The 14725-nt window shown below is 47.9% G+C and overlaps 1 protein-coding gene across 4 annotated transcripts in view; it reads right to left on the bottom strand.

Moving 5' to 3' along the window:
• PANK3 (pantothenate kinase 3) overlaps window positions 1–14725 on the bottom strand; it is a 104663-nt gene that overhangs the window by 40954 nt on the left and 48984 nt on the right. For 3 of the 4 annotated variants that reach the window (XM_073573734.1, XM_073573735.1, XM_073573733.1), the window contains one exon: window positions 11796–11972. The exons of the other annotated variant lie outside the window; for it this stretch is intronic. In XM_073573734.1, the coding sequence (XP_073429835.1) occupies window positions 11796–11972 (177 nt within the window). The remainder of the gene's footprint in view (window positions 1–11795; window positions 11973–14725) is intronic. 4 annotated transcript variants of the gene reach the window in all.

Raw genomic sequence — 14725 nt, 5'->3', positions numbered from 1 at the left:
TGATGTATTTAGTGAGAATGAGTCTGCATCTTTGCCTCCTCATAGGAGTGTAAATTTCCCAAGGGTCGACTTTTCAATTTATCTGTACCCGAGCACGAGGCTATGCGATCCTATATTAAGGAGTCGTTGGAGAAGGGTCATATTAGACCATCCTCTTCACCCTTAGGTGCTGTTTTTTTTTGTGGCCAAGAAAGATGGTTCATTAAGGCCTTGTATTGACTATCGTTCCCTCAACAAAATTACTGTTAAATATCAGTATCCGTTACCCCTGATTTCTGATCTATTCTCCAGAGTTAAAGGTGCTTGCTGGTTTACCAAGCTTGACCTCAGGGGGGCGTATAATCTTATTCGCATTAAGCAGGGGGATGAATGGAAGATGGCATTTAATACTCCGGAGGGACATTTTGAGTACCTGGTGATGCCTTTTGGGCTCACTAATGCCCCTTCTGTCTTCCAGTGCTTCATGAATGATATTTTCCGAGACTTTGTGGATAAATTTTTGATCATCTATCTGGATGATATTTTGATCTTTTCCAAGGATTGGGACTCTCATGTGGAACATGTTCGGACTGTGTTCCGGATTTTGAGGGAGAATTCCCTGTATGTCAAGGGATCGAAAGGCCTTTTTGGTGTACAGAGGATTTCATTTTTGGGATTTATTTTGTCTCCGTCAACTATTGAAATGGACCCGGCCAAGGTACAGGCCATTTATGATTGAGTTCAGCCCACTTCTTTGAAGGCCCTCCAGAAGTTTTTGGGTTTTGCTAATTTTTATTGTAAATTTATAGCTAATTTTTCTGGTATTGCCAAACCATTGACTGATTTGACTAAGAAGGGGGCTGATGTGCTGAATTGGTCTCCGGAGGCTGTTTCTTCCTTTCAGGAGCTGAAGCGAAGGTTCACTTCTGCTCCGGTTTTGCGGCAACCTGATGTCTCACTCCCGTTTCAGGTAGAGGTGGACGCTTCTGAGATGGGTGCAGGAGCTGTTTTGTCCCAAAAGGATCCTGTAACATCTAAAATGAATCCCTGTGCTTTGTTTTCCCGAAAGTTCTCCCCATCCGAACGTAACTTTGATGTGGGGAATCGGGAACTGTTAGCCATGAAATGGGCATTTGAGGAGTGGAGACATTGGTTGGAGGGAGCTAGACATCAAGTCGTGGTCCTTACTGACCACAAGAATTTGATTTACCTGGAGTCGGCCAAACGCTTGAATCCTAGACAGGCTAGGTGGGCCTTGTTTTTCACACGTTTTGATTTTGTGGTCTCTTTTCTTCCGGGCACTAAGAATGTCAAGGCAGACGCCCTCTCTAGGAGTTTCTTTGCTGATTCTCCTATTGTGACCAAGCCTGCTACCATCTTAGGTGAGGGGGTAGTTCTTTCTGCCATCTCGCCCGATTTGAGATGTGTTCTGGAAGAGTTTCAGGAGGACAAACCTGAGCGTTGTCCCATTGGAAAATTGTATGTTACTGACCAGTGGAGGAAGAGAGTGATGTCTGAGGTTCATTGCTCCGCATTGGCTGGTCATCCAGGTATTTTTGGTACTAGAGATAATAATAATAATCTTTATTTATATAGCGCCAACATATTCCGCAGCGCTTTACAGTTTAACAGTTTCAAAACACAAGTCATAAGTAACAACGTTAACAATACAATAATTGAAGCAAAATAAGACGAAATGAGATGACCCTGCTCGTGAGAGCTTACAATCTACAATGAGGTGGGGGAGATACAAAGTACAGGTGTGTATTTACAATTGTGTATTTACAATGAAGGTCCAGCCATCTTGAGGGAGTGAAGGATGGATGGAGATAGTGAATGGGCTACACAAGCACACTTACACAGAGAATTACTTTGATCAGTGAACGCGATAGGCCGCTCTGAACAAGTGTGTTTTGAGGGAGCGCCTAAAACTATGCAAATTGTGGCTAGTCCTGATTTCTTGGGGTAGAGCATTCCAGAGGATAGGAGCGGCACGGGAGAAGTCTTGGAGTCGGGAGTGGGAGGTACGGATTAGTGCAGAGGTTAGTCGAAAGTCGTTTGCTGAGCGCAGCGATCGGCTAGGCCGATAGACAGAAATGAGGGAAGAAATGTAAGGGGGTGCTGCACTGTGGAGAGCTTTGTGGGTGAGAACAAGTACTTTGAATTGGATCCTATAATGAATGGGCAGCCAATGTAAGGACTGGCGAAGAGCGGATGCGTCCGAGTACCGATTAGCCAGATGGACGATCCTGGCCGCTGCATTAAGTATGGACTGGAGGGGGGATAGTCGAGTGATGGGGAGGCCAATTAATAGAGCACTGCAGTAATCCAGGCGGGAGTGGATCAATGCAACAGTGAGGGTTTTTGTTGTTTCCATAGTGAGAAAAGGGCGGATTCTAGAGATTTTCTTTAGGTGTAAGCGGCAAGAGCGGGCAAGAGATTGTATATGGGATGTGAAGGAGAGATTGGTGTCAAACAAAACACCCAGACAGCGTGCCTGCTGTCGGGGTGTTATTGTAGTACCATCCACGGAGAGGGAATGTCAGATTTAGGGAGGTTAGTAGACCGGGGGAGCAGAAGAAGTTCAGTTTTAGAGAGGTTGAGTTTCAGATAGAGAGTGGACATGATGTTGGAGACTGCGGACAGACAGTCACTGGCGTTCTGTAGTACAGCGGGGGTGAGGTCGGGGGAAGATGTGTATAGTTGTGTGTCATCAGCATAAAGATGGTACTGAAAGCCAAATCTGCTGATGGTCTGTCCAATTGGGGCTGTGTAGAGAGAGAAAAGAAGGGGACCAAGGACTGAGCCCTGAGGTACCCCAACAGCAAGAGGAAGAGGAGATGACGTGGAGCCAGAGAACAAAACACTGACGGAGCGGTCAGAGAGATAGGAAGAGAACCAGGAGAGAGCAGTGTCCTTAATGCCTAGTGATTGGAGCCTAGAGAGTAGGAGATGGTGGTCAACAGTATCGAAAGCTGCAGATAGGTCAAGAAGAATGAGCAGAGAGTGGTCACCGTTACGTTTTGCTGTCAGAAGGTCATTGGTCACTTTGATGAGTGCAGTTTCAGTCGAATGTAAGGGGCGGAAGCCAGACTGTGAAGGGTCTAGAAGGGAGTGAGAGGAGAGGTAACGGGTAAGGCGGGAGTAAACTAGGCGTTCCAAAAGTTTAGAGATGAAGGGGAGATAGGAGACTGGTCTGTAGTTGTTTGTGCAGGATGGGTCGAGAGCAGGTTTCTTTAGTAATGGAGTAACAATGGCGTGTTTGAAGGAGGATGGGAAAATGCCCGAGGAGAGGGAGAGATTAAAGATTGTAGTTAGGTGGGCTGTGACGACTGGAGAGAGAGACTGGAGGAGATGTGAGGGCATGGGGTCGGTAGTGCATGTAGTCGGACGAGAAGAAGAGAGGAGTCTGGAGACGACTTCTTCTGTGATGGGATCAAATGTGGAAAGTGAGCCAGGGGAGATGCAGGAAGGGATGGGAGTCACAGCACTTGGTGGTTGGGAGCAGATTTCTTGACGGATATTATCTATTTTTTCTGTAAAGTGGGAGGCCAGGTCATCAGCACAAATGTCTGTGATAGGGGGCTTGTGCTTTAGGCCTGAGGAGGGAGTGAAAAGTGTCAAAAAATATCTTGGGGTTGTTGGCTAGTGAGGAGATCAGGGTGGTGAAGTAGGTCTGTTTGGCGAGGTGAAGGGCAGCGTTATAGGTTCTTAACATAAATTTGAAGTGGATGAAGTCTTCTGGTGTTCGGGTTTTTCTCCATAGGCGTTCAGCACTCCTGGAGCATCGCTGGAGAAGTTGAGTTTGCGATGTGAGCCAGGGCTGTTTTACTCTGTGTTTGGAGGTTCTGAGGGTGAGGGGAGCTACTTGGTCAAGGGTGCTTCTAAGAGTGTCATTGTAGTGATGAACAGCCAGATTAGGACAGGAAAGAGAGGAGATTGGGGACAGTGATGAGCGTAGGGAATCTGAAAGTGTCTGAGGGTTAATGGCTTGTAGATTTCTGAATGTGTGATAGGTAGGAGTGTGCTGGGGTGGATGAGGATTTGTGAGCGTGAAGGAGAATGTTGTGGTCAGAGTGGAAGCGGTGAGTTATTTAGTTGGGAGATTTGGTGAGTCGGTCTTTTTGGTGGCCCGCCTTGTCTCATGATGTCAGGAATTTTGTGAGTCCTGTGGGACTTGCTCCCGGTCTAAACCTTGTTCTCGCTCTAGTGGCTTGTTGATGCCTTTGCCGGTGCCCAGGAGGCCATGGACCCATATTTCAATGGATTTTATCTCTGATATGCCTGTCTCTCAGAGAATGACTGTTATTTGGGTGATTTGTGATAGATTCTCTAAGATGGTCCATCTTGTACCACTCCCTAAGTTGCCATCTTCCTCAGAGTTGGTGCCCTTGTTTTTGCAACAGGTGGTTCGCTTGACGGGATTCCTGAGAACATTGTATCTGACAGAGGAGTTCAGTTTGTTTCTAGATTTTGGAGGACTTTCTGTTCCAAGCTGGGAATTCAGTTGGCTTTCTCCTCTGCGTTTCACCCTCAGACCAATGGGCAGACGGAGAGAACAAACCAGACTTTGGAGTCGTATTTGAGATGTCTTATTTCTGCTGATCAGGATGATTGGGTTTCATTCTTGCCCTTGGTCGAATTTGCTTTAAATAATAGAGCTAGTTCTGCCACTTTGATGTCACCTTTTTTTTTGTAACTTTGGGTTTCATCCTCGATTCTCTTCAGGGCAGGTGGAGTCTTCTGCCTGCCCAGGTGTTGACACTGTAGTGGAGAGAATGCACCAGATCTGGGACCAAGTGGTGGATAGGTTGTCTCTCTCTCCCAGGAAAAGGCCCAGCGGTTTTCCAACCGGCATAGGACCATTGGTCCCCGGTTTAAGGTGGGTGACATGGTTTGGTTGTCATCAAAGAATATCTCTATGAAGGTGGCTTCTCCAAAGTTTAAACCTAGATTTATTGGACCTTACAAGATTTTGGAGATTCTTAATCCGGTCTCTTTTCGATTGGCTCTTCCTGTTACATTCAAGATCCATAACGTGTTTCATAAGTCTCTGTTAAAGAGGTTGGTTGAGCCAGTAGTTCCTGTGGTGGCACCTCCTGACCCTGTATTTGTTGAAGGTAATGTGGAATATGAGGTCGAGAATATACTGGATTCTCGTCTGGCTAGACGGAGACTCCAGTATTTGGTTAAATGGAAGGGTTATGGCCAGGAGGACAATTCTTGGGTCCCTGTATCCGATATTCATGCCGAAAGATTGGTTCGTGCTTTTCATCGGGCCCATCCTGATCGCCTTGGTGGCGTGGATGAGGGTTCGGTGACCCCTCCTCAAGGGGGAGGTACTGTTGTGAGTTCATTCCCCCCTTCACCTTTGATGTCTGATGAACTCCCTCTGCTGGTGAAGAGAGGTAGTGAAATTGATTGGGATGGGAAGAACCTGTCATCTGAACAGGTGGAGTGTGACTGGACATCTGGAATTTCTGAGTGGATATAAGGCAGCCAACGCCCTGCTGGTGATCCTTTCTGCTCTGAGCTCTTGCTTCCAGTTTAGTTCCTGTCTACTAAAAGCTAAGTTTTTTGCCCTGCTATTATTCCATGAGATTTTGTCTGGTTTCCTTAGTGTTTGTATTCAGCCAGTCCTGGTTGGGACTGGCTGAATTCCATTTTTGTCTCTGATCAGTTGATCTCTTTTGCTCTCTTTTCAGAATATACCTGAGTGCTGATATAGTGATTTTGAAGTCTAGCAACTTCAGGGCCTTTTTCCCTATCAGACGGTTGGGACATTTTTGGTAGGTTTTTTGCGGATTGCAGCCAGCATCTTTTCTGTCCTGTCCTATCTAATTAGTTGGGCCCCATCGTTTGCTCAGCCTGTCTTTCTGTCTGTGTTTGTGTTTTCATCTGTTTTTCACTGACAATACATGTTGGGGGCTGTCTATTGCTTTGGGGTCTGCTCTGGGGCAGTTTAGATTTCCCCTTTCCTTCTTTAGGCTTATGTAGTTCTCTGGCTGTGACGAGGGGTCTAGGGCACCGTAGGAACCCCCCACGGCTACTGTTAGTTGTGGTGTATAGGATCAGGGGTCTGCAATCCGATAGCTACCAACCTCTCCGGTTTTCTGGACTTAGCTTGTATTTTTTGTTTTCTCCTCCTCCGGTGACTCATTCATAACACCCTGCTCCTGTACTCTGTCTTTTAACCGCCTGCTCTACCGCTGTTATTTCCTTCATGTTAGAAGACATGTCTACCTGATGATGATCCCATAGGCCCTGGACTAAAATTTCACCCATATGAGCCCCCCAGCCGGAAGGGCTTGCGTCTGTGGTGACAATATGGGTTATGTTATACTCCCAGGGCACCCCTCTGGATAGATTATTTCTATCTAGCCACCACCTCAGGGACTCTCTAGTGTTACGAGATAGAGTCAGCTGGCCTTCCAGGGAACCCCTGAGAATTTTCTGATGAAGTAGGACCTCGCCCTGTAGACTTCTTGTATGGAACTGGGCCCACCGGACCACGGGGATACAGGAAGAGAGGGAGCCCAATAGGGACATAGCTTTCCTGAGGGACATGGTGGGATTGTTGAAGGCGTTTAGGACCTGACAACGCAGGCGTATTAATTTCTCGGACAGTAAGTGGCATTCTTGGATATGAGAATCTAAGATTAAACCTAAAAATTGTTGTACTTTCATGGGCAGTAGCCGAGATTTTTTGACGTTAAGTAGCCACTCTAACTGTTTCATGGCTGATATAGCCTTTTGCAACTGCTGCTGACAATGGTCCGGTTTTTCCTATGATGAGAAAGTAGTCAGGGTAGGGGACCACCATGTCTGATTCCCGTAGATGGGCCATAACCTCAGCTATAACCTTCGTAAACACCCAAGGGGCGACTGCCAGGCCAAACGGAAGGGTGACATATTGAAAATGCTGCACTAACCCTTCTAAGTGAACCGCCTCTCTAAGAAAGCGTTGATGGGCCGCATAGATAGGTACATGGTAATAGGCGTCTTTTAAGTCTAACACCACCATGAAACAGTTTTGAAATAGCAACTTTATTGCGGAATTGAACGGGCGTATGACCAGAAACCCGTTAAGAGCCGTTCAATTAACTATAGTCCTAAAGGCACCGTCTGCTTACGGAATAGGAACAGAGGGGAGTAGAAGCCTCGGCCTTTTTCCAACTCTGGTACCTCTATCAGGACTTTCTTATCGCACAGGTCGTGAACTTCAGCCTCCAGGGCAGCCTGCTCTGATGGGGAAGATCTGAGGGAGGTAACCCTGAAACAGTCCCGGGGGATACAGGAAAATTCCAACCGTAGTCCAGAAGCTATTGCGCCCCGAATCCAGTTGCTGTTATAAATCAGGGACCAGGCCGGGTAGAAGGCAGCCAGCCTTCCTCCTACCGGAGCCGCCAGTCATTGGGATGGTTTCTTAGATTCTCAAATGAGTCTTCCTGACGCCCCCCTCCTCCAAACATAAAACCTGTACCTCTCCTCCTTCTTTCATCCGATTTGCCTTGATCTCCGGACGACCTTCTACGAGGGAACTTTTTCCTGGAGAAGGGACGTCTGTAAGAAGGGGTTGGTAAGCTGGGAAATTTCTTTTTGTCATCCCCGGCTTTTTCTAGAAGTTCGTTGAGGACTTGGCCAAATAGGTATTCTCCCTCACATGGGATGGAGCAGAGACGAGATCTGGCCTGAATGTCCCCCAGCCAACATTTTAGCCATAGGGCTCTTCGTGCTGCATTAGATAGCTCCGCAGCTCTGGCGGCCATCCTTGCCAAATCTGCCAAAGCATCGGCTAGAAAGGCTGCGGCATTCTGAATCATAGGCAGGACTCTTAAGATGGATTCCCTTGAGGCACTGCTTTCTAGCTGGGATCCGAGCTGGGCCAGCCAGACCATCATGGATCTGGCTGTGCAGGTAGCGGCAACTGCTGGCCTTAAGGCGCCGGCTGACATTTCCCATGTCCCTTTTAGGAAAGAGTCCGCTTTTTTATCTAGCGGATTTTTAAGGAGGCCATGTCATCGAAGGGTATAGAGGATTTTTTCGAGGCTTTAGCGACGGCTGCGACAAGCTTCGGAGCTTTGTCCCATCTGCTTACCAAGGGGTCCTCAAAGGGGTATCTCCGCTTGAAGGCTGGTGGTAGGGAGCCCCTTTTTTCAGGGTTTTTCCACTCCCTATCTATTAGGCTCTGAACATTGTTATTAAGAGGAAAATATCTACGCATTTTTGGATCCAGGCCATCGAACATGAGAGCCTGTGTTGAGAGTTCCGATTTTTCGTCCGCCACCCCCATGGTGGACCTTACTGCCTTGACTAATTTGTCCATCTGATCCAGGGGGAAGCAGAAACGGCTAGAGTCTTCTTCCGAAGATGAAGAAGAGGAAGCGGACTGCTCTGAGGAATCTTCACCTCTTCCAGGGGCGGCCGAGGAATCTGAGCTAGAAAAACTTGCTCTTTTCTTCTTTTTAAAAGATTCTCCCTGTGATAGGGATTTTAGTGAATCTTGTACCTCTGCCCGGATTATTTCCCTTAGGCTTGCAGTGAAGTCAGGGGTTTCTTCCGCTACCTGTAGAAGCGGGGGAGATTGTGAGGAACTATCAATCCTAAATAGGGACCCCTGCCCCCCTTCCGAACCCTACCGTCCATCCTCAATTCTTTAGCTGGGGGTTTGTATGAGGCTTCTCCAAGACTCGCACATGCTGGTGTAGGTGCTCCTGCACCTCCTCCTGCTGGTCCATGGAAGCTTCTGACGCATCCATTGCTAGAAATGGCCAGAAGCATCCCTGTCGCATCCCAGTGCCTTCTTATCCTCCCCCGGACATCCAGGTCAGCAGGATTACGGCCAGGGGTACACCCCCCCTCAGGATCTCCCACAGTCCCCCCTCATGCCCCACTCCCCCGGCGCACACACAAGGAAGCCGGCCGGCACAGACTTCTGGTCCTGGCGTCCCAATCCCCGCCGCGACACTGCTGCCGAAATGAGCCAGCGAGGACGCGCGGGAGGACGCAGGCGTGGCGCCCCCGGCCCGGAATGACCCCCCCCAGCCTCCCGTGCACCCCATGCCGACCAGCCGACCGATGCCCGGCGGGTGAAGCCAGAAGGAGACTGGGAAAGAGCTTAAGGGCCCAGGGGGATACTTACCTGCCGGTGCTGGCCTTCCTGGGGACGGGCATCCTCCGGACCCTGCTCCCCTCACTGCCGTGGAGACCTACCCGGACCCACCGTGGCACTTCCGGGGACCCCGCACTGACCGAAGTAGGAGACCCCCTTGCTACCTGGATCGGTCAGCCGGCCTGGGTATTCCTGACGATCCATCGATCCATGACGGATGATCTGTAGGGAACACTGTCCTCCAGGAACAGGAAACCAACTGATGCGTGGGAGAGGCGCCACCCTTTTGTATCTGTAGGTTTCCTGTTCCTGAAGGGCAGATCCCCTCTCTCAGGTGGTGTTGTCATGGACGATCGAATAAATATAACTTTTATTAACAATTTAAAAGGACCATACAAAAAACCCCCACACAATCACTACAAAAATGTTTAGCAGGAAAAGAAATGGGATATATGTACCGTATATTTACCATTTAGCAACTGTCAATTGCCAAAATAGATGTATCCGAGCCTTTTAGTAGCTCTGTTCCTGTATATTATTGAAAACTCAAATTATGAATAAAGTGCAAAACTAGTGCAATAAAAGTAACCATTTGGGTTGTTTTGGGTTAAGGTTTGTGTGTAGGCTAACATACATATACTTATACTCTTGTGCACACACATGACTATAGACCTTTCACCTCACAGTATTCTTATGTCAGGGGTAATGTGAGGACATATGATGGCTGTGTCACTACTGTGGATGAGATGTGGTGGGACATGTGAAGCTCTCTCACCTCCACTGTGGATGTGATGTGGGGGACATGTGATGGCTGTCACCACTGTAGATGTGATGTGGGGACATGTGAAGGCTCTGTCACCATTGTGGATGTGATGTGGGGGACATGTGACAGCTCTGTCACCACTATGGATGTGATGTGGGGACATGATGGCTCTGCCACCACTATGGATGTGATGTGGGGACATGATGGCTCTGCCACCACTATGGATGTGATGTGGGGGACATGTGATGGCTGTCACCACTGTGGATGTGATGTGGGGACATGTGACGCTCTCTCACCACAGTGGATGTGATGTGGGGACATGTGACGGCTCTGTAACCTCTGAAGATGTGATGGCTCTGCCACCACTGTAGATGTGATGGGGGGACATGTGACGGCTCTGTCACCACTGTGGATGTGATGTGGGAGACATGCGACGGCTCTGTCACCACTGTGGATGTGATGTGGGGGACATGTGATGGATCTGTCGCCACTGTGGATGTGATGTGGGAGACATGTGACGCTCTCTCACCACTGTGGATGTGATGTGGGAGACATGTGACGGCTCTGTCACCACTGTGGATGAGATGTGGGGGACATGTGATGCTCTCTCACCACTGTGGATGTGATGTGGGAGACATGTGACGGCTCTGTCACCACTGTGGATGTGATGTGGGGGACATGTGACGCTCTCTCACCACTGTGGATGTGATGTGGGGGACATGTGACGGCTCTGTCTCCACTGTGGATGTGATGTGGGAGACGTGACGGCTCTGTCACCACTGTGGATGTGATGTGGGGGACATGTGACGGCTCTGTCACCACTGTGGATGTGATGTGGGAGACATGTGACGGCTTTGTCACCACTGTGGATGTGATGTGGGAGACATGTGACGGCTCTGTCACCACTGTGGATGTGATGTGGGAGACATGTGACGCTCTCTCACCACTGTGGATGTGATGTGGGAGACATGTGACGGCTCTGTCACCACTGTGGATGTGATGTGGGAGACATGTGACGCTCTCTCACCACTGTGGATGTGATGTGGGGGACATGTGACGGCTTTGTCACCACTGTGGATGTGATGTGGGGGACATGTGACGGCTTTGTCACCACTGTGGATGTGATGTGGGAGACATGTGACGGCTCTGTCACCACTGTGGATGTGATGTGGGAGACATGTGACGCTCTCTCACCACTGTGGATGTGATGTGGGGGACATGTGACGGCTGTCACCACTGTGGATGTGATGTGGGAGACATGTGACGCTCTCTCACCACTGTGGATGTGATGTGGGAGACATGTGACGGCTTTGTCACCACTGTGGATGTGATGTGGGGGACATGTGACGGCTTTGTCACCACTGTGGATGTGATGTGGGGGACATGTGACGGCTCTGTCACCACTGTGGATGTGATGTGGGAGACATGTGACGCTCTCTCACCACTGTGGATGTGATGTGGGAGACATGTGACGGCTGTCACCACTGTGGATGTGATGTGGGGGACATGTGACGGCTCTGTCACCAGTGTGGATGTGATTTGCACTACAGATGAAGGCACAGGATTGCTCCTCTGTCATTTCCAATGCTGGGATGAATCGGAGGTCAGTGCAGGGGTAGATACTAACAGCCAATGAGTGTGCAGTGGGTGGTGCTGGACACCAGCAGGGGGCGGGTCTAGCCCTGACAGTTGCCTTGTCTATTACCGCCGCAGGTAAACAAACTGATTGCAGGAATTAAGTGAAATTCAGGAGGAACCAGAGGTAGAAATACAAAACTAAATGTATAGGGGAGTTGGGGTGTTATGTATCACAACACAATACAGATTAGCTTAAGAAAAAAATAAACTGGATTATGGGCTTGGATAACCTCTTTAACTATTAAAATATGAAATGCAACCAACTTGTTTTGTATTCAGAACATTAAAAAAAAAAATCTTTACCTTGAGGCTACTGCCCATCCAGGAAGTCCAAATCTTTCATAGTCCCCTCCATATATGTCCCGCACTAATTTGTCAGCATTAGTACTGTCTCCAGATGCTGCCATTTCCAGAGCTTCTTCAAAGCTTTCACATCCGGTGAGTAAACTGCAGAGACCAAGAAAAGTTCCTCCACCTAGGCTACGGAAGCAAAGATGGCATATCACTGAGAGCCAGTAAGGCCTTAACATTTAAAGGTCATCTAAGGTGAAAACTACAAGATAGCCAGGATTTATGGGGAAGAGGGTATTGTAGAGGGACCACTATAAACATATAAATGGGCCAGACCTAATACTCCTATATAACACATTCCACTTGTCTTTAACTTTTTCCCTGCTAACTGGAAAAAGCCACCAAAGTGCAGAGGGCACTGTCTGTACCATCTCAGAGAGTAGCACTGGACAGTGTGGACTCCAGGAATCTAAAACACTGATTACATACAGTATGAGCCTTCCATTGGAGGTGTATATTAGGATTTTCCAATAGGTACCTCCAACTGAAGGCCACACTGACAGCCACCATGTGGGAATTCAGTGCTGCATATTTCCAATAGGCACTCATTGTTTCAAGGTTTTTTTGGTAACACTTCCTAAGCATTTTGGCAATATGTAACAGTTCCCAGGTTCTTGATACATTTTATGGACACTGAAATATTGTATTGCAGTCAGTCCAGAATGACAAAGAGGTTTTCTGTTTACTAAAACCCCTGTCATCATGTACAGTTTTGTTTAACCCCTTCATGATTTGGCCAAGTTCTATTTTTTTTCTTCACCTCCCCCTTGTTCCAAGAGCCATAACCTTTTTAATTTTCCATCCACATAGTCATATGAGGGCTTGTTTTTAAATGACACCATTCACAGAGGTCTTTAGCAGAAGCCTGACTGTCATAGCAACCCACTGGTGCCCCGTGACATTGTCACGGACGTGCCGATGGCAGCATGGTAGGACGCGACCCCTTGCTGATGCATGTTAAATGCCACTGTCAGAGATTGACAGTGGAATTTACCATGTTAAAGGGAACCTGTTATGAATGGGTCAACGAGGAGGATAGCAGGCCCAGGCTAAGCCACAGAAAACCAGAGAGGTTGGTAACTAAGCGGATTGCAAACCCTTGATCCTATCCACACAACTAGCAGTAGCCGTGCAGCGTACCTACAATGATCCTAGATGCCTCGGCACAGCTGGAGAGCTAACTAAGCCTAAAACAAGAAAGGGGATATCTAAACTGCCCCGGAGCAGACCCCAAATGAATAGATAGCCCCCAAACATATATTGTCGGTGAGACAAGATGAAAAAACAAACTCAGGCAGAAAAATAGATTGAGCAAACGATGGTGCCCACACTGACTAGACAGAACAGGAAAGGAAAGACACTGTCTGCAATCATGCAAAAAACCCTGCAAAAAGCCCAACACGTCTGATGCACAAAAAACACTGAAGTCTCACGACTTCGCCCCCACTATATCAGCATTCTGGTATATTCTGAAAGCAAAGCAAAAAGAGACCAATATAACAGAGGAAAAAACAAACTGGCACAAGCAGTAACATATGGGCGGTGATTCAGCACAGCCCCAGCTGGAGCTGGCTGACCCGCAAAAAAGCAGAGATAGACAAAACCAGATCAAATGCAAAGAGAATAGCAAATGAACCACTTAGCTGAACCATGCAGGGAAAGAGCAGGAGACATCAGACCTCAGAAGGCACAGGAAGAAAATCACCAGCAGAGATAGAGGGAGTCAGCTGTCTTAAATCCCAATCAGAAACCCCAGATCTCCAATAGTCTTCCTCATTATCAGGTGGCAAGCCTCTGTCAATCAGATCAGCTCCACTACCTCCAGTAACCACCAGAGGGAGCCCAGAAAGAGAATTCACAACCCCTCTGTCAATCTGATCAGCTCCACTACCTTCAGTAATCACCAGAGGGAAGCCAGAGAGAGAATTCACAACAGGAACCTGTCACAAGGTTTTTCACATATACAATAGGGTCGGCACCTGCAATCCCTATGTGCAGCATACTAGAATTAGTTTCCAATGCGCGCTCCAAAAACAAAAAATAGCTTTTATTATACTTACCTATAGGGCTGTCTTGTCCGGTCCAATGGTTTTGATCCGGTGCCTCTTTTCTTTATGCTTTGTGTGGATGACACATTCTACATCATGCACACAGTGTCCTCAGCATCACGCTCCTGCACAGGCAAATTTCTCTCTGCAAACTATTGTAGTGCGCATGCACAGATGCCTTTTTTCCTTTTCCTGTGCATGCTCATTACAGTACTTTGATGCACCTACGCAGGGGTGTGATGACAAGGACACTGTGTGGATGACGTATAACGCGTCATCCACACCAAACAAGAGGAGGTGCCAATTCCAGAACAGCAGTGCCCATTGCCCCTACTTTACATGCTAAAAACCTGGTGACATGCTCCCTGTAACAGCCACGGGAGGAGCAATATAAATCAGCCATCATCTGCCTGGAAATATTTGGGCTCCGCTTGCAAGCCGGCACCAAAGGCAGGATTACGACATTTGATGTAACTATATGTTGTGAATGGGTTAAAAAATGTGTGTGTAATAATATTATATATATATATATATATATATATATATATATATAGTGAGGTAGCGCTTATTATTAGGCATCATAAACCATGACCGGCAACATAAAGATCATATAAACGGCATAGCGTCCATGACAGAGCTTCACTCTGTTAGCAATGTCCAATACACAGGCTTTTCAGCCTCACAGCTATATCTCAGCCCGTCAGGGTTCTCTCATGGCTGCTTCTCCATACTGCAGACAATCATTCCCTCCAAGGAACTCTCAGGCACTTGCAACCATTAAAACACAGCGTCCACATGCTGTCAGGAAGGTAGCCACACGAGACCTTCCAAACG

This window comes from Dendrobates tinctorius, unplaced genomic scaffold (assembly GCF_039654945.1).
Source record: "Dendrobates tinctorius isolate UK_male_01 unplaced genomic scaffold, ASM3965494v1 ptg000036l, whole genome shotgun sequence".
In the NCBI taxonomy this organism is placed as follows: Eukaryota; Metazoa; Chordata; class Amphibia; order Anura; family Dendrobatidae; genus Dendrobates; species Dendrobates tinctorius.
Note: the sequence above shows the minus strand (reverse complement) of the source record. Positions and strands in the feature narration are given on the sequence as shown.